This window comes from Salvelinus alpinus, chromosome 23 (assembly GCF_045679555.1).
Source record: "Salvelinus alpinus chromosome 23, SLU_Salpinus.1, whole genome shotgun sequence".
In the NCBI taxonomy this organism is placed as follows: Eukaryota; Metazoa; Chordata; class Actinopteri; order Salmoniformes; family Salmonidae; genus Salvelinus; species Salvelinus alpinus.
Genome location: NC_092108.1, coordinates 37,361,169 through 37,382,272, shown reverse-complemented (window position 1 = coordinate 37,382,272; position 21,104 = coordinate 37,361,169). Strand labels below are relative to the sequence as shown.

The following is a 21,104-nucleotide window of genomic DNA, read 5'->3' as shown; positions in this document are numbered from 1 at the left end:
AGGAGGAATGGGCCAAAATTCTTATTGTGGGAAGCTTGTGGAAGGCTACCCAAAACATTTAACCCAAGCTAAACAATTTATAGGCAATGCTACCAAATACTAATTGAGTGTATGTAAACTTCTGACCCACTGGGAATGTGATGAAAGAAATAAAAGCTGAAATAAATCATTCTCTCTACTATTATTCTGACATTTCACATTCTTAAAATCAAGTGGTGATCCTAACTGACCTAAGAATTTTTACTTGGATTAAATGTCAGAAATTGTGAAAAACTGAGTTTAAATGTAATGGCTAAGGCGTATGTAAACGTACGACAAATTAGTGGATTCGGCTATTTCAGCCACACCCGTTGGTGATAGGTGTATAAAATCGAGCACACAGCCATGCAATCTCCATAGACAAACATTCGCAGTAGAATGGCCTTACTGAAAAGCTCAGTGAGTTTCAACGTGGCACCGTCAAAGGATGCCACCTTTTTGTCAAATTTCTGCCCTGCTAGAGCTGCCCCGGTTAACTGTAAGTGCTTCTGTTGTGAAGTGGAAACGTCTAGGGGCAACAACGGCTCAGATGAGAAGTGGTAGGTCACACAAGCTCACAGAACGGAACCGCCGAGTGCTGAAGCACGTAGCGCATAAAAATTGTCTGTCCTCAGTTGCAACAATCACTACCGAGATGCAAACTGCCTCAGGAAGCAACGTCAGCACAATAACTGTTCGTCGGGAGCTTCATGAAATGGGTTTCTATGGCCGAGCAGCCGCACACAAGCCTAAGATCACCATACGCAATGCCAAGCATTGGCTGGAGTGATGTAAAGCTCGCTGCCATTGGACTCTGGAGCAGTGGAAACACGTTCTCTGGAGTTATGAATCACGCTTCACCATCTGGCAGTCTGACAGACAAATCTGGGTTTGGCAGATCCCAAGAGAACGGGACCTGCCCGAATGCATATTGCCAACTGTAAAGTTTGGTGGAGGAGGAATAATGGCCTGGGGCTGTTTTTCATGGTTCGGGCTAGGTCCCTTAGTTCGAGTGAAAGGAAATCTTAATGCTACTGCATACAATGACATTCTAGACAATTATGCGCTTCCAACTTTGTGGCAACAGTTTGGGGGGGCCCTTTCCTATTTCAGCATGAGAATGCCCCCATGCACAAAGCGAGGTCCATACAAAAATGGTTTATTCGAGATCGGTGTGGAAGAACTTGACTGGCCTGCACACGGCCTTGACCTCAACTCCATCAAACACCTTTAGGATGAATTGAAACGTTGACTGTGAGCCAGGCCTAATTGTCCAACATCAGTGCTCGACCTCACTAATGCGCTTGTGGCTAAATGGAAGCAAGTCCCCACAGAAATGTTCGATCTTCTAGTGGAAAGCCTTCCCAGAAGAGTGGACGCTGTTATAGCAGCAAAGGGGGCACCAACTCCTTATTAATGCCAATGATTTTGGATTGAGATGTTGGACGAGCAGGTGTCCACATACATTTGGTCATGTAGTGTCATTTTGATTAGTGAAAACACTGCTTGTGACCTATGGTCCAACATGCAAGTTGTGTAGGATCCGTGGTCAATGATAGTTTATTGAGCCAGTTTTAAGGTCTTGCACTAGCACAATCTAATGGATTCCTATTTACTGAAATCTCAAGGTCTAATACTTGATCTGTCTAGATTGTTGATCTAGCGCTATAACCACACACTCTCTCCCCCAGGTGAGTTTGGTGAGGTGTACAAGGGACGTCTGAAGCTGCCCGGCAAGAGGGAGATCTACGTGGCCATTAAGACCCTGAAGGCAGGATACGTGGAGAAGCAGAGGCGGGACTTCCTGTCCGAGGCGTCAATCATGGGACAGTTCGACCACCCCAACATCATCAGACTTGAGGGCGTGGTCACCAAGAGTCGGCCAGTCATGATCGTCACAGAGTTTATGGAGAACGGGGCACTTGATTCCTTCCTGAGGGTGAGTTATAGAGCATGTGTGTATCAAGCATCTTAGAGTAGAGTAGCTCTAAGATCAGCTGGTCTCCCTGTACATGTAATCGTATTCATTATGATTTAAAAGGCAAAACTGATCCTAGATCAGCACTCCCACTAGGTGCCACTTTATGAATATAGCCCCAGGAATATGGACGGTTTTCAGTCCACTATGCCTAATTAATAATTTATTAACACAGTTTACCATCTCTTTTTATAGTATCTTTATAGAAATGTTATACTGTGGTAATAATTTATTTACATAATTGGCTATTCACATATATGATGATGTATGTTGCACTAAGACTGCACTGGTGCATTGCAGCTTGTTTGTGGATTGACAAAACGCATATGAGTTAGAGATGATGATATATAATGTAGAACATTTGTGACTGCAATAAACATGCAGTTCATGGGCCATGGCAATGTACTGTAGAGTTCTACAGCCAATAATAGGGTTTAGGATTAGAGCACACTGAGCTCTATTTTAACTAACCTAACGCAATGGTAAATCTAAGCCAGGGATCATCAACTAGATTCAGTTGCTGGACGATTTTTTCCTGGAGTGGATTGTAGTGGATTGGATTGTAATTACAAATAATTTGTAGACTGCAAATTGACCGCAAGAAGCCCAAAGACATATCTTTGACTTAAACATAATCATTTCAAACCTTGCTTACATTTGTATATGATCATGTGTCTCTATATTATGCGTGGGAATAATTGGGAACAGATTTCTTAAATTAAAATCACTTGGAGCTGATTTCCTGGTGTTTTTACAGTATTTTATGTCCAACAATGAAAATTCCACAGAAAACTTGGGGGGCCAAATTAAACCATCCGCGGGCCAAATTCGTCCCACGGGCCTTCAGTTGTGGAACCATGATCTAAGCGCTGCCAGTAGCGCTATAGGTCTGAGGGTGTGTCAGAAATATTTTGGGTTTTAATTAATAAACAAGTTGCAGGTGTGACGAGGGCTTGGCCAATGAGTTCCATAGCTTAATACTGCATGTGTTTGTCTCAAGTTCTGTAGATTATTGATGGTCTTTGCGTTGTCATCAACTCCAATTCGGCTGGGGCATGGAATGTTCTTGTCCTGGTCCATTGTTGATTAATTCTACAACGTATCTAATAGCATAGGCTATAGTAAGGAGTAATAGCAACAGTAAAAAAACGAAAACATCCAGAATTTTCTCAATAGACTATGCTTGGAATGTTGGCAGTCAACATTGTTGTAATTGACTTAAACGCGCCTAGCCTACATGTCTTTACGCATCGCACTCCTCCTCAAATGACAATACTAGGCTACCGTAAATTGTATTGTATGTGTGTGACACAAAATCTCAATAAGCAAAATATAGCCTAGGCCTACCATTGATGCTGCACTATAGGACTGAGTCATTTAAATACGTTTGAAGTGTGTATTTGGTAACCGGATGAGAGGCGCTCTTTGGAGATGGGGATGGATACTTGAACAAGTGAAATGAAGTATGCAAGTAGGCATATGTGTGTCTGATTTAGGATGTGCAGTATATTTTCAATTCAAGACCCTCTGACGAATAGACCATTTAAACACCTTTTATGGATCAACTACGTTGCAAGACCAGGAAGGATCAAAAAGGCACGACAGCATTGCTGTTGAACCAGCCTTAGTAGCCGAGTCCTAGGGTAAGGGTAGCCTATGAAGGGCTTGATATGTAAAGGAAAACAAGCAATCTGTTTTTTAAAACAACACCAATATTTCTAAATAGGATGGGGTCAGAAGCATGACCTCATAAATCGCTTCTCTCGTTCTATGGCACTGTGTACACACGTAGTCCTCAGTGTCTTTACACATAACATTCACACGTCTATACAAACAACTAGGCTCCTGTCAATTGTATTGTTGCCTATGTGCGAGGCAGATTCTCAAAAAAATCGGCCCTTGACATGGTATTATAGGATTGAATAGTTTGGAGGAACATGTCTTTGGTAATCAGACGAGGGGAATGGCGATGAACATGGGGATGAACAGCCTACTCAATCAAGTGAAATGAAGTATGCAGGTATGTGGATTGTGAATAATGAAAAAGCATGAGGGCACAAACCTCCAAAATATGTCAAAGCACTCTCAGTTGACCAGTAGACTTTCAGTAGCTCTCAGTAGCACCAGTATAACTCTCAGTAGAGCCCTTTATTCATAGGCTACTTGGATAATGGCCAGCATAAAAAGACAGACCTATGTGAAACTGCTAAACCAGCGTTGATTAAAGGGAGGGTAGGCTATGCTTGGTTTTTAATCAAATTAAATGGGGGGGAAACCAATAGTTTTTTTTTATGTTTCTTAATACGAGATTCACTGGCACAAAAGCAACATTTCTCTTCCCCTGGGCCCTGTGCGTCATGGCTGGATAGGCTGAGCTCCTGCTCTCAAAACCCATGCCATCATCAACTGCATTACCGTTAAGACCTGCTTTTTCTGGCTCTTAAAAAGTCCCTTTAGAGACGCATGAAATTGTCACTTGTTTTTCAGGACACACCTCAAATATTGCCACCCTTCCACCTCAGCGCAAGCGAGCTGATGTTGGACAGGTAAATTTCCGAGCCTGGCTTTAGGGCTGGAAAATACCATTGCGCCTCCTTCACACCAGCTGAAAATAGAGACCGCTGTGTAACTCCAGAAGACTTGAAAATGAACCGAACACAATTCCATCTTCTCCTCATCGAAGACTTCCTGAAATAGCCAACTTCCGTCTTCATTTAATTTCTCTACTCATGCCCCAAGCTCTTAATGAACTATCCCCTCACTCTTTTGTAGCTGGTAAGGAACGAGCAATTGTACAGCTTAATCAATATTCAACCCTTTTTTTTCTCTCCTTCCCTTCTTCCTCCATCTCTTGGATTGGTTTTCCTCTTCACTTTGATCTACTGCTGGTTTAAAGGGACCCTTTGAAGTTGGCTTTGCTAGCCGCCACATCTGACTTGTGTTCCCATCGATCTTACCCTACCCTCTTATTTGTTAGTGTGTGTCGGGTTCAAAGCTCCTCTGAGCATTGGAGACACGGGGAGGAACTAGGAAGGGGAGAGAGCTCCGCCGTGTGTGTGTGTGTGTGTGTTACCCACAGTGATGGACCATGTACCATTTTTACTACATCCTCCAACAACTAGTTTTGATAGGATCGTGTTTGGAGAATCCAATTTGGGAATCAAAAAGAATACCCTTTCCTTTTGATATAAAATAGGTGATGAGATGCAAGACAAGGGCTGTCTGTGTCTGTGTCAATAGCTGCTAGTGTAAAAGTACAAATCTAAAGAACAAACCACTTTAAGCGCAACGCTTCAAGATTCAGTCACATAATCAGACACAGAAAAAAGCTGTTTTCTGTCTTGTAGAAGTAGGTCGCGCTCAGATAGGTATCAGGTTAGGCTGTTTGTCACACTGTGTGTGTATGGAACATTGTACGTATGTCTGACGGCTTATCTTGTACCCTTGTACAAAAGTTTACTCTTACTTCCTGGCTATGGTGTCACAGATGCATCCGCAGGGTTGTCTAATCTGGGAGCGAGATCCCAGAGGACGCAGAATTTTCAGCACAGACTCTCTCCGTGTCAGGACAATGTTGGCTAGGCATGGCCTTTATGTAATATGACACAGAATATGTGGCATAGCATGCAGAATGTGCTTGTGTTTGTGTCATGTCGTTGCGGTTGTCAAATCAATTGCATTGCAATCAAATAGAACCATGCAATCGAATACAACCGTGTCTGGTCGACACACCTCAATGCCTAATGCTGTCAAATCGTGTAGGAATCAGTGAAGTATTGCTTGTATATTGTCAACATCTCAGCGGAAAGGCCTGCAAATTAAAAGTTTATTTTGACATGGCCGTCGTCTTCTCCTGTCTCTGCAGCAAGAGAAAATGGCGGCGATCACAATACTAACAGCGGTAATGACACTAACGATCCTCATTTATCTGTTTCTTTCTCTCGTCTCTCCATCTCTTCTCTCCTGCAGCAAAACGACGGTCAGTTCACCGTGATCCAGCTGGTGGGCATGATGAGGGGCATCGCGGCGGGCATGAAGTACCTCTCTGAGATGAACTACGTCCATAGAGACCTGGCCGCTCGCAACATCCTGGTCAACAGCAACCTGGTCTGCAAAGTGTCTGACTTCGGGCTGTCGCGCTACCTCCAGGACGATACCTCTGACCCCTCCTACACCAGCTCTCTGGTATGTCCTACTAGCTACTCTCTGAGTGTTTTGTTCTGATGTTTTCCTACCTTTACACTTTGAAATGGATAGGTAGGTCGCCAGCAATGTTCATAGCAACTCGTTGAAAACAAGCAATGTAGAACAGAGAAACTGTGATATGTCTCTTTTTTGTTGTGTGTGTGTGCGTGTGCGTGTGTGTGTGTAGGACTGCTTGAGTACAGTAGGGGTAAATGGTACATCTAAAGAACTACAACCGTTTGTGCGACCATCTCTCAGGCAATTCCTTTCAGTCCTCTTCACCACTCTCCCTCACCTCAACTCCACCTCTGTCTCTTCTCTTTAACCATTCCACAAGCCTTCTCTCCTCCTTCTCCTCCCTCTTCCCGCTAGTCACGCAGTAGTACTGTCACATCTTCATTAGTGCAGAGACATGCAGACTTAGGGGAAGGCCCCGTTCTCATTGGGATGCGTAGGATGCATGCAAATTGAAAGGGCATCCCAGACCCTTAAACGGACAGATTCTATTATTACTCGGGCATCATGGAAGGGTTTGTGCCCTAATTAACACCACAGAGGAACAGATCTGTAATTATTAGTCGCCAACGTTAGTGTATCCGACTGTGTGCCCTGCATTGACTTTCATTTGCATTTGCAAATTAGTTGGATATATGTAGTGGTTTATTATTTGATTGCTCCTGACAGTTTGGAGGGAATACAGTCAGCCTGGTGCCGTACCAGAGTCCCTTCTTTAGTGAGGTAAACTTTTGGAAAATGATTTATGTGTACATGAGGAAATACATATAATTCCACTATACACTCTTAGAAAAAAGGGTTCCAAAAGGGTTCTTCGGCTGTCCCCACAGGATAACCTTTTTTGGTTTCAGGTAGAACCCTTTTGGGTTCCATGTAGAACCCTCTGTGGAAAGGGTTGTTCATGGAACCCAAAAGGATTAAACCTGGAACCAAAAGGGTTATACCTGGAACCAAAAAGGTTTTATCAAGGGATTATCCTATGGGGACAGTCGAAGAACCATTTTAGGTTCTAGATAGCGCCTTCTTTTCTAATAGTTAGTGAGTCATCAACGATCAAACACAAACATGTTCTAAATATAGAGGTTCTAAGGCATCTTAACATAGGATTCATGAGTCAGCTATCAAGGTAGTACAAAAATAGAAGACTAAAATGAGTTGTTATGTATCTAAACATAGGTGTTCTTTGTGAAGTCAAGGACATGATAACAACAGTACAAACCCACGTCTTCCTCCAGTCAGAAGAGTATTATTATTAGAACTCAACAGCGCGTGTGTGTGTGGGTGCGCAGTGTGTGACTGAGTCTGTGTGTGTTCCTGACTGTGTGTGTGTGTGTGTCTGTCTCTGTCTGTCTGTGAACACTGAGATACCCGGAAAGGCGGTTGATTGACAGGTTGTCTTAGGTGTGAACAGGAAGTGTGATATGGGTTTGGGGAGTTAATTGCCCACTAGGAAGGAAGACCTACCTGGGTCTCTGTGACCCCTGTGGTTAAGCCCTGCTGAAACAACAAAGACAAGCACACCTTCTGTTGTCAGCTGTCAATCTCGCTGATGCCACGAAGGGGGTTAGATGTTGGGATTGGATTATTGTTTAGTGTTCTTGATGTTTAGTTGTTTCATGTACAGTATACAAGACCCCTTGGAAATGAGATGATGTATCTCAAGGGTTTTATACTGGCGATAAGGGTTGAAAAATAGATAGATATAGGTTTTAGGATCTACCTTATTGTCCCCAAGGGGAAATTTGTCTTGAACATTAGAAAGGTACTGTACAATGAGAGTACCTTTACCCAACCCAGGTATTCCTAATGATAGGACCTATATGTCATGACAGTTCTGCCATATAACACATATACAGAAACTGCTATTTGCACTCCGTCCATAAGCACACCAGAGTAACACAACTCTCTCCGAGCATTCCGCTTGACCTTACTGTGTCTTGTCACTAGCTGGGTCCTGACCCTCCATTCTAATCCACTCTCCTGGGGAACGTTCTGGGAATATTCTCTATCCACAGCAGAGACGTTGTGGATAGAATCAGGGTCCTTGGGTCCCTCACATCTTCCTTTAATTAAGCCATGCTTGCTGCCAAGCCGCCATGGCAGCGCCCTTCACTCGCTGTCCTCCCTCCGTCGGTTACGAGGTGAACGCAGAATGCCAAAGCAATCATGGAGCGAGGCCAGCGCGGCTTGTGGAGGCCGAGGGAATCAGGGAAATTAAATTCCGCCAACGTGCTGTGATATACGTCGCCATTGACCTCCTCCTCCTGCAAATGAATCACCTTATTTTCCTTTCTCTCCTTCCTTTGTGATGTTTTCCCAGCGTTTCGGAGGGCACCAATTACCTAGCTTCCAGAGCGGTGCTGGGGACGGTGCTGGCGGACATGCTGTTAATTACATAGTGTTAACCCTGGGGCTGGCACTCACGCAGGGACCAGAGTGGCTATAGGAGCAGGGGGTAGAGAAATACATTTCACCTCAAATGTTTGCTGCATGGTCGCAAAAGGTCATCTCTTTATTTAGGCTTTGGTGATACAGTTGTAATGTTTTGACCAGCACATGGTTTAAGACCAAATTGTTAACTTGACTTGGTTGAACCATGTCAGTCAAACCGTCTGACCGTTGTCAGTATATCACGAAAGCTCGATTAAAGATCACTTTGACGAGCATCAAACAAAACATTGACTACAGAAGTTTACAGACGTCGACTTTTACCTTCTTTCTCTTTCTCTTCTTCTTTCTACAGCTATTGTCCCGCTTCAGCACTATGTTTGGTTGTGGGTAATTACTCCCAGCATGCACTTCTTCAGGATGCTGCCCTCACTGCGAGTGGAGAGGGATGACTTGTGTGACCTTACGGAGGACAGAATTGATTTTTAGACGCTCTGCGGGCCATGAATTTCACATCAGTCCATCTATCTATCCTTCTATCGTTCATCCATCCATCCATCTTTTCACTTCTTTTTCATCACATATTTTCCCTGGGGGACCCAGTGGCTCAAAGGAATGACAGGCAGAGTGCCTGTTCAATGTATGATGTGTTGTGTGTGTGTGTGTTTGGTTTAGTTTTGCTATCCTTGTGGGGACCAGAAGTCCACAGAAAATTCGGACAACTGGGTACATTTCGCCTGCCCCCCACAAGGAAAAAGGCTTTTTTTAGGCTTAGGCATTATTTCCAGCTGAAATAATAAATGTAATAAAAATATTATATAAATGCCCTGATGCATAAAATATACACAAATAATAGATTATCTGATGAAATTGCTTTAGAAAGGTACACAAGACACGGATGTCCGCTCTCCCCTTCCTGTTTGCACTGGCAATTGAACCGCTTGCAGAAAGAATTAGACAGGATCCAAATGTAACTGGTATCAGTATTGGTAAACATGAATATAAACTAAACTTATTTGAATATGATCTCGTGATATACAGTTGAAGTCGGAAGTTTACAAACACCTTAGCCAAATACATTTAAACTCAGTTTTTCACAATTCCTGACATTTAATCCTGGTAAAGATTCACTGTTTTAGGTCAGTTAGGATTACCACTTTATTTTAAGAATGTGAAATGTCAGAATAATAGTAGAGAGAATTATTTATTTCAGCTTTTATTTCTTTCATCACGTTCCCAGTGGGTCAGAAGTTTACATATACTCAATTAGTATTTTCTAGAATTGCCTTTAAATTGTTGAACTTGGGTCAAATGTTTCGGGTAGCCTTCCACAAGCTTCCCACAATAAGTTGGGTGAATTTCGGCCCATTCCTCCTGACAGAGCTGGTGTAACTGAGTCAGGTTTGTAGGCCTCCTTGCTCGCACACGCTTTTTCAGTTCTGCCCACACATTTTCTATAGGGTTGAGGTCAGGGGTTTGTGATGGCCACTCCAATACCTTGACTTTGTTGTCCTTAAGCCATTTTGCCACAACTTTAGAAGTATGCTTGTGGTCATTGTCCATTTGGAAGACCCATTTGCGACCAAGCTTTAACTTCCTGACTGATGTCTTCAGATGTTGCTTCAATATATCCACATAATTTTCCTGCCTCATGATGCCATCTATTTTGTGAAGTGCACTAGTCCCTCCTGCAGCAAAGCACCCCCACAACATGATGCTGCCACCCCCGTGCTTTATGGTTGGGATGGTGTTCTTCGGCTTGCAAGCTTCCCCCAAACATAACGATGGTCATTATGGCCAAACAGTTCTATTTTTGTTAAATAAGACCAGAGGACATTTCTCAAAAAAGTACATATGGATATAGATACTTTTGATCCTGTTTCCTCCAGCATCTTCACAATGTCCTTTGCTGTTGTTCTGGGATTGATTAGCACTTTTCGCACCAAAGTGAAGAGGCACTGAGTTTGAAGGTAGGCCTTGAAATACATCCACAGGTACACACACCTCCAATTGACTCAAATGTTGTCAATTAGCCTATCAGAAGCTTCTAAAGCCATGACATAATTTTCTGGAATTTTCCAAGCTGTTTAGAGGCAATGTCAACTTAGTGTATGTAAACTTCTGACCCACTGGAATTGTGATACAGTGAATTATAAGTGAAATAATCTGTCTGTAAACAATTGTTGTAAGAATGACTTGTGTCATGCACAAAGTAGATGTCCTAACCAACTTGGCAAAACAATAGTTTGGTTGAAAAAATAGTTTTAATGACTCCAACCTTCCGACTTCAACTATATGTGTGTGTCTTCATGCTCGCCTGTGTGTGTGCGCACACTTGAATGTTTGTGTGTCTTTGAGGCTGCATCAAAGAGGGCAAGCGGTTGAGAGGCGAGGTCACCCACAGCCCAGTAACATACCTCATCCATCAAACCCCCGCTACCTGACTGACATTCTCCCTCTCTCCGCTCTGCTGCCTTCAATCCACCCTCTGTTTTTGTTCCTTGTTTTCTATTTGCATCCTTTCCTCCTTTCCTTCTCTCCCTCTGGCATGTTTCCCAAAGCCTTTTGTGTTGTTTGTCACGCGTGGGAAATATTTATGTGGCAAAAGTTACAGGGGACTTAAGGGGAACTCATCCCTGAGTAAAGCAGTGAAAAAGAAGCAGAAAAACTCAGAGAAAAGTTTCCATTCGGTCCACCCAGACTCCTTTATCAAAGCGGGAACATGGCTTGATTTATAACTCCTGTCATGTGTGACAGATCAAGCTGCTATCTATGACTGAGGTGGGCATACTGTGCCTGTATGGATGCACTGTGCCTGTGTGGATGCACTGTGCCTGTATGGATGCACTGTGCCTGTGTGGATGCACTGTCCCTGTGTGGATGCACTGTGTCTGTGTGGATGCACTGTGTCTGTGTGGATGCACTGTGCCTGTGTGGATGCACTGTGCCTGTGTGGATGCACTGTGCCTGTATGGATGCACTGTGCCTGTGTGGATGCACTGTGTCTGTGTGGATGCACTGTGCCTGTGTGGATGCACTGTGCCTGTGTGGATGCACTGTGCCTGTGTGGATGCACTGTGCCTGTATGGATGCACTGTGCCTGTATGGATGCACTATGCCTGTATGGATGCACTATGGATGCAGAGCATGATTTAGACATGGTGATCCTCTACATACCACACTGAAGGGGGGACCAAATGTAATGTGGGAGACAGATTTTGTCACAACACTGACCTCAGTCCATAGAATGACATTGGACAATCATGGGAAGTTGCTGGCCAGTCCGCCAGTTAGTAAACTAGCGAGCTACTACAGATTCAATTCATTTTTGTGTAATTGGTCCTCAAAGTGAGAGAGACAGAGGGTCACAGCATGCTAGTTCCTGGGAAGAGAAAACGCTATGATAGGGTAACATGTTTTACAATTTAGCAGACACTCTTATCCAGAGTGACATATAATAGCAATTGGGGTCAAGTGCCTTGCTCAAGGGCACATCGACAGATTTTTCACTTAGTCGGCTTGGGGATTAAAACCAGAGACCTTTAGCCACTAGAATACCTGCCGCCCAATAACATGAGTAGAGACACATCAGTTCTTGTTTAAACAACCCAGGCAATCTGTTATGTGATTAGTCTGTGTGCTGTGGGCTGTAATTGCCTATTTTCCAACTTCTCAGAGTCATCTCAAGGGGACAGAATAAAGATGTCACCCGGTTACACAAGCCAAGGTTGTAGTCTAATATTAAACCTCTGAAAAAGCCTAACAAGGATGTGCAAAAATACATGATAATAAGATAGTATTCACGCTGGGTTTAATTTGAGGGGCCCCTGGTGGCCCCTGAGTCATCGGGGGCCCAGATAGAGGTTGCACAAGGGGAGGGAGCATTTCTATTAAGCAGAAGTGGTGTCATCGAGTTGAAGATCTGAAGGAATATGTTAACTGCAAAAGACGACACAGACCACGTTTATCGAAGGTCAGATTTCATACCCTGCCATAATGGCGCCGAAGGAGATGGCTGCCGTTTTACGATCCCGTAACCAAATGTGATATTGTGTATATTGTTTTGTGTTATTTGTAAGTATTCTGTACATAATGTTTCTGCCACAGTGTCTTGTGACCGAAAAGAGCTTCTAGAAATCAGAACAGCGATTATTCACCTTGAACTGGACAAATCATTTCACTTTAATGAGTCTGACGAGAGGGACTTACTCCAGACAACCGAACAGGCCCACATCCCCGTCATTCGCAGGAAAAGGTATCGCGGAAGGCGATCGGGGTGCCTCGTGAGGATCCGCCAACGAGTGGCTAATCTGCCTTTGCCATCGGTACAATTGGCCAACGTACAATCGCTGGATAATAAATTGGACGAACTGAAAGCACGTATATCCTACCAACAGGACATTAAAAACTGTAATATCTTATGTTTCACCGAGTCGTGGCTGAACGACGACATTAATAACATACAGCTGGCGGGTTATAACTGTATCGGCAGGATAGAACAGCAGCCTCTGGTAAGACAAGCGGTGGCGGTCTATGTATATTTGTAAGAAACAGCTGGTGCACGATATCTAAGGAAGTCTCGAGGTTTTGCTCGCCTGAGGTAGTGTGGTCTACAGCTTATCATGAGATACTATCTACCTAGAGAGCTTTCATCTGTATTTTTCGTAGCTGTCTACATACCACCACAGACGGATGCTGGCACTAAGACCGCACTCAATGAGCTGTATACCGCCATAAGCAAACAGGAAAACGCTCATCCAGAGGCGCCGCTCCTAGTGGCTGTGGACACTAATGCATGGAAACTTAAATCCGTTTTACCAAATTTCAACCAACATATTAAATGTGCAACCAGAGGGAAAAAAACTCTAGACCACCTTTACTCCACACACAGAGACGCGTACAAAGCTCTCCCTCGCTCTCCATTTGGCTAATATGACCATAATTCTATCCTCCCGATTCCTGCTTACAAGCAAAAATTCAAGCAGGAAGCACCAGTGACTCAGTCAATAAAAAAGTGGTCAGATGAAGCAGAGGCTAAGCTACAGGACTGTTTTGCTATCACAGACTGGAATATGTTCCGTGGTTCTTCCGATGGCATTGAGGAGTACACCACATCAGTCACTGGCTTCATCAATAAGTGCATGGATGACGTCATCCCCACAGTGTGTCACGGTTGTGTGTAGAGACGGACCAAGGCGCAGCGTGCTCTGAGTTTCACATCTTTATTTTTGTGAAACTTACAAAAACAAAAGGAAACAAACAACGAACCGTACCATAAGAGGTGCTACAAGCACTAACTCAAAACAAGATCCCACAAAACACAGTGGGGAAATGGCTGTCTAAATATGATCCCCAATCAGAGACAACGATAAACAGCTGCCTCTGATTGGGAACCATACCAGGCCAACATAGAAATATAGAAATAAACATAGACATAAACATAGAAATAAAACACCTAGATAGGAACACCCCCAATAGTGAGTAGTGTCAGTGGCGGCTCCGGTGTGGGTCTTTGCCCCCGCCCAGTGTCTCCTCAGGAAACTGAAAAGATTTGGCATGGGTCCTCAGATCCTCAAAAAGTTCTACAGCTGCACCATAGAGAGCATCCTGACTGGTTGCATCACCGCCTGGTATGGCAACTAAGCCTCCGACCGCAAGGCACTGCAGCTGGTAGTACGTACGGCCCAGTACATTACTGTACATTACTGTCATGTACAGTGGGGAGAACAAGTATTTGATACACTGCCGATTTTGCAGATTTTCCTACTTACAAAGCATGTAGAGGTCTGTAATTTTTATCATAGGTACACTTCAACTGTGAGAGACGGAATCTAAAACAAAAATCCCGAAAATCACATTGTATGATTTTTAAGTAATTAATTAGCATTTTATTGCATGACATAAGTATTTGATACATCAGAAAAGCAGAACTTAATATTTGGTACAGAATCCTTTGTTTGCAATTACAGAGATCATACGTTTCCTGTAGTTCTTGACCAGGTTTGCACACACTGCAGCAGGGATTTTGGCCCACTCCTCCATACAGACCTTCTCCAGATCCTTCTGGTTTCGGGGCTGTCGCTGGGCAATACGGACTTTCAGCTCCCTCCAAAGATTTTCTATTGGGTTCAGGTCTGGAGACTGGCTAGGCCACTCCAGGACCTTGAGATACTTCTTACGGAGCCACTCCTTAGTTTCCCTGGCTATGTGTTTCGGGTCGTTGTCATGCTGGAAGACCCAGCCACGACCCATCATCAATGCTCTTACTGAGGGAAGGAGGTTGTTGGCTAAGATCTCGCAATACATGGCCCCATCCATCCTCCCCTCAATACGGTGCAGTCGTCCTGTCCCCTTTGCAGAAAAGCATCCCCAAAGAATGATGTTTCCACCTCCATGCTTCACGGTTGGGATGGTGTTCTTGGGGTTGTACTCATCCTTCTTCTTCCTCCAAACACGGCGAGTGGAGTTTAGACCAAAAAGCTCTATTTTTGAATCATCAGACCACATGACCTTCTCCCATTCCTCCTCTGGATCATCCAGATGGTCATTGGCAAACTTCAGACGGGCCTGGACATGCGCCTGCTTGAGCAGGGGGACCTTGTGTGCGCTGCAGGATTTTAATCCATGACGGCGTAGTGTGTTACTAATGGTTTTCTTTGAGACTGTGGTCCCAGCTCTCTTCAGGTCATTGACCAGGTCCTGCCGTGTAGTTCTGGGCTGATCCCTCACCTTCCTCATGATCATTGATGCCCCACGAGGTGAGATCTTGCATGGAGCCCCAGACCGACGGTGATTGACCATCATCTTGAACTTCTTCTATTTTCTTCTATTTTCTAATAATTGCACCAACAGTTGTTGCCTTCTCACCAAGCTGCTTGCCTATTGTCCTGTAGCCCATCCCAGCCTTGTGCAGGTCTACAATTTTATCCCTGATGTCCTTACACAGCTCTCTGGTCTTGGCCATTGTGGAGAGGTTGGAGTCTGTTTGATTGAGTGTGTGGACAGGTGTCTTTTATACAGGTAACGAGTTCAAACAGGTGCAGTTAATACAGGTAATGAGTGGAGAACAGGAGGGCTTCTTAAAGAAAAACTAACAGGTCTGTGAGAGCCGGAATTCTTACTGGTTGGTAGGTGATCAAATACTTATGTCATGCAATAAAATGCAAATGAATTACTTAAAAATCATACAATGTGATTTTCTGGATTTTTGTTTTAGATTCCGTCTCTCACAGTTGAAGTGTACCTATGATAAAAATTACAGACCTCTACATGCTTTGTAAGTAGGAAAACCTGCAAAATCGGCAGTGTATCAAATACTTGTTCTCCCCACTGTATATATTACCTCAATTACCTCTACTAACCAGTGCCCATGCACATTGACTCTGTACCGGTACCCCCTGTACATATTCTCGCTATTGTCATTTAACTGCTGCTCTTTAATTATTTGTAACTTTTATTTCTTATTTTTCTTTAGGTATTTTTCTAAAAAATGCATTGTTGGTTAAAGGCTTGTAAGTAAGCGGTTCACTTTAAGGCACATGTTACAAATACAATGTGATTTGATACATTACATTTACATTTACATTTACATTTAAGTCATTTAGCAGACGCTCTTATCCAGAGCGACTTACAAATTGGTGCATTCACCTTATGATATCCAGTGGAACAACCACTTTACAAGAGTGCATCTAACTCTTTTAAGGGGGGGGGGGGGGGTTAGAAGGATTACTTTATCCTATCCTAGGTATTCCTTAAAGAGGTGGGGTTTCAGGTGTCTCCGGAAGGTGGTGATTGACTCCGCTGACCTGGCGTCGTGAGGGAGTTTGTTCCACCATTGGGGTGCCAGAGCAGCGAACAGTTTTGACTGGGCTGAGCGGGAACTGTACTTCCTCAGAGGTAGGGAGGCGAGCAGGCCAGAGGTGGATGAACGCAGTGCCCTTGTTTGGGTGTAGGGCCTGATCAGAGCCTGAAGGTACGGAGGTGCCGTTCCCCTCACAGCTCCGTAGGCAAGCACCATGGTCTTGTAGCGGATGCGAGCTTCAACTGGAAGCCAGTGGAGAGAGCGGAGGAGCGGGGTGACGTGAGAGAACTTGGGAAAGTTGAACACCAGACGGGCTGCGGCGTTCTGGATGAGTTGTAGGGGTTTAATGGCACAGGCAGGGAGCCCAGCCAACAGCGAGTTGCAGTAATCCAGACGGGAGATGACAAGTGCCTGGATTAGGACCTGCGCCGCTTCCTGCGTGAGGCAGGGTCGTACTCTGCGAATGTTGTAGAGCATGAACCTACAGGAACGGGTCACCGCCTTGATGTTAGTTGAGAACGACAGGGTGTTGTCCAGGATCACGCCAAGGTTCTTAGCACTCTGAGAGGAGGACACAATGGAGTTGTCAACCGTGATGGCGAGATCATGGAACGGGCAGTCCTTCCCCGGGAGGAAGAGCAGCTCCGTCTTGCCGAGGTTCAGCTTGAGGTGGTGATCCGTCATCCACACTGATATGTCTGCCAGACATGCAGAGATGCGATTCACCACCTGGTTATCAGAGGGGGGAAAGGAGAAGATTAATTGTGTGTCGTCTGCATAGCAATGATAGGAGAGACCATGTGAGGATATGACAGAGCCAAGTGACTTGGTGTATAGCGAGAATAGGAGAGGGCCTAGAACAGAGCCCTGGGGGACACCAGTGGTGAGAGCACGTGGTGCGGAGACAGATTCTCGCCACGCCACCTGGTAGGAGCGACCTGTCAGGTAGGACGCAATCCAAGCGTGGACCTTGCCGGAGATGCCCAGCTCGGAGAGGGTGGAGAGGAGGATCTGATGGTTCACAGTATCAAAGGCAGCCGATAGGTCTAGAAGGATGAGAGCAGAGGAGAGAGAGTTAGCTTTAGCAGTGCGGAGCGCCTCCGTGACACAGAGAAGACCAGTCTCAGTTGAATGACTAGTCTTGAAACCTGACTGATTTGGATCAAGAAGGTCATTCTGAGAGAGATAGCAGGAGAGCTGGCCAAGGACGGCACGTTCAAGAGTTTTGGAGAGAAAAGAAAGAAGGGATACTGGTCTGTAGTTATTGACATCGGAGGGATCGAGTGTAGGTTTTTTCAGAAGGGGTGCAACTCTCGCTCTCTTGAAGACGGAAGGGACGTAGCCAGCGGTCAAGGATGAGTTGATGAGCGAGGTGAGGTAAGGGAGAAGGTCTCCGGAAATGGTCTGGAGAAGAGAGGAGGGGATAGGGTCAAGCGGGCAGGTTTCATAAAAGGTGATACCACTTTGAGACCCCCTGAGAAATGTGTGTTACTACAACTTTGTCATAAGGTAGAGGACCATAGACTCCTATGACTCCTACACTAAACTATATAATTGAAATAAATAGCAGTAGATTACTCTATGTGGGCACTTTGTGAAATGATGCCTGAAATAGTTCCATGGAGTCAAATATAACTTCCCTTGACGTTTTAAGTGGGAACCTATTCTCCATTGCGCTTTAGACAGTGGAACTGTAGAAGGGCCCGCCTCTCCCAGACAGTCTCTCTCTCTCTCTCTCTCTCTCTCTCTCTCTCTCTCTCTCTCTCTCCCTCTGTATTTGGGCAGACTGCCAGTGCCAGCAATCGTTGCGTTCGGGACATAAACGGCAGTTGATGGAGCACTTTGCCTAGCCTAAGTAAATGTGCTCGGGACCATTTGAGTGTGCATTGTTTAGGAATGGATTACAGAGAAGTTGGGGCAGAGTCTGTGTGTCTGCCCCATTACTGGGAGTTCACAGATTTGTCTTCCACCGGAGGGGCATAAATCTGCATTTGGGGACAGCTGCTACTTTAGTAACCACATGATGGTACTCATTGATATCTCTTCGAGAGATGGAGTGGCATAGGTTGCAGGCATCAGCAATGAAAAACAAAACAACAGACAGTTAGAGGATTGAGAAGTTTTGTGGGAGAAGAGCTTGCAGGGTATTTAGTCGACGTTTCCTGGGACACCAGGGCGCGGCATTGGTCCAGTTTGTTTGGAGCGATACACACTGCCATTTGACTGCCATTTGACACTCTAGATTCCCCTTCAGTCTATAGATCGCCAGTGACATACTCCATTGAACTGCTGGAAACATACTACATCTATCATAGCACACGTTATTGTAGCAATGGCAGGTGTCCCACGTCTCCTACATGTCGTGTGTGTAAAGGGAGCTCCTCCACACACACTCCGTACCTGTCTGTCACAAAACGCCACACCGTTCGCCTACGTCCCGTGATCCTCCTTAACCCTGGCAGCACTCTGCCCGCTCTGCTCCCAGCAGGTCTACCCCAGATGAGCCACTACACCTGTCACTTTACCTGTCACGACCTGTTACAAGCCGTCACATCTAGTCAGGACCAATCCCTTCGTCTCGTCTTGTTGACTTGAAGGTGATCTAGAGGTAACTTGTCCGTTTGAAGTGAGACTCATTGCAATGCCCCATTTCTCAGTATGGTAGGTCTGCAATAATCAAGTGTATTACTGATTCATATTCAGTGTTTAATAGTCATCTGTACAGGGTTGCAGGTGTGATCCCAGGGTACATTGAAAATATTAGGCATCATTGTTGTGTTTTTTGTTTGTTTTTTGTATGTTCTGTGGAGTCCCTTTGTAAATATAATGTTGTTTCCAAAGGGTCGTGAGAGAACATGTCACGCTCTGACCTTAGTTATCTATGTTTTCTTTATATTTTGGTTAGGTCAGGGTGTGATGGGGGTGGGTATGCTAGTTTTTGTATTTTCTAGGGTTTTGTAGTTCTAGGTGTTTTTTTTAGGTCTAGGTATTTGTATGTCTATGGTTCCCAATCAGAGGTAGCTGTTTATCGTTGTCTCTGATTGGGGATCATATTTAGGTAGCCATTTTCCCTTTTGTGTTCGTGGGTTCTTGTTCTATGTTTAGTTGCTTGTCTGCACTATTCATATTAGCTTCATGGTTCGTTTTGTTGTTTTGTTAGTTTGTTCAGTGTTCATTCTTTTAAGAAAAATATAGAATGTACGCATACAACGCTGCGCCTTGGTCCGATTCATACGACGAACGTGACAGAACAACAATTATGCTCTCATGCTGACGTTAAGATGTCTCAATGAAATGCATTATGCGTATTATTTACGTGATGAGCAGCTAGCTGAAGAAATTAATGGAGCTTGGCTGGAGGTTGTTGTATGGTTTGGCTTACGTAGTTGAACATGCCTCTGTGTGTGCTCTCTAAGACTCAAGGCCACCAAAGAGAACAGCATCTTCCTTTCTTACTGGCTTGTACTTTTCGAGCTAGTGAATGAAATTACTTTCTGGCTCAGACACACACACACACACACACACACACACACACACACACACACACACACACACACACACACACACACACACACACACACACACACACACACACACACACACACACACACACACACACACACACACACACACACACACACACACACACACACACACACACACACACACACACACACACACACACACATTCTCTCTCCATTCTCCCAGGCTCCACAAAGCGTCTGTTTGGCTGTGTTGACACTAGACCCGTTTTAATTCCACTCTCCTTCTCTTTTCCCCCCTCCCTCTCTTCCTCCCTGGGGTATTCTCTCTCTCTTTTCTCCTCCTGAGTTAAAGAAGAAAAAAAATACATTCAATCACAGGAGGTTGGTGGCACCTTAATTGGGGAGGACGGGCTCATGGTAATGGCTGGAGTGGATTCAGTGGAATGGCATCAAATATTTTAAACAAATGGTTTCCATATGTTTGACGCAATTCCGTTCACTTCGTTCCAGCCATTATTATGAGCCGTCCTCCCCTCAGCAGCCTCAACTGCATCCAATGCTTTTATTATATATTTGCCTTCTTCTTCTGTCTATTTGCCTGTTCTGTTCTGCAGCACTTTGTGTTATTAAAGTGTCGTTTTGACCCGGGTGCTTGCAGATAGCTCGCCCACAGCGATAATTACTAATGATCTGCATAGCTGCCTCCCGTACACGGCAGCCGTGAAAATGTTATTACCTTGGCCTTTCTGCTAGGACCTGCGCAAAGCGATGCAGGGAGGCACGGGGCTCTTGTACGGCGAGTGTCTTTACCCAGGCCACGGTGACGACAGAGCTCCCCCCAGGGTGAGAGAGAGAGCGAGAGAGAGAGAACGAGAGAGAGAGAGAGAGGCTGTAATATAAAGCATTAAGATCACAGCTCCGAGAGATGAACATGGAAGAGGCATTGTTTAAATTTCATACTTTCTTTTTATCTGGTGTCCAAGTTGAAATAGTCGCCTTGAAGCATGGCTCTGACAAGGTTAGAGATGAGAGCCGGGTCTTTATTTTCATTGGTGTGGATGTAGTTTCATGTATTTTTCTATAGCCTTGAGACAGAACTGAGACAGAACTTAGTCAAGGGAAAGCCTTTTGGTGTCTGGGATCAGCAGAAAAGTCATCAGAGCTTAGATAGATAGTCTTTTTTTCTCTCAAAGAAACACAAATACACAATAATAAAATACTGTTTTCCTTTCTT

General features: G+C 44.6%; 1 protein-coding gene across 4 annotated transcripts in view; it reads left to right on the top strand.

The window, feature by feature from the left end:
• LOC139550906 (ephrin type-B receptor 1-like) overlaps positions 1 to 21,104 on the top strand; it is a 324,253-nt gene that overhangs the window by 287,602 nt on the left and 15,547 nt on the right. For all 4 annotated transcript variants that reach the window (XM_071362160.1, XM_071362162.1, XM_071362161.1 and 1 more), the window contains 2 exons: positions 1,710 to 1,957; positions 5,966 to 6,181. In XM_071362160.1, the coding sequence (XP_071218261.1) occupies positions 1,710 to 1,957; positions 5,966 to 6,181 (464 nt within the window). The remainder of the gene's footprint in view (positions 1 to 1,709; positions 1,958 to 5,965; positions 6,182 to 21,104) is intronic.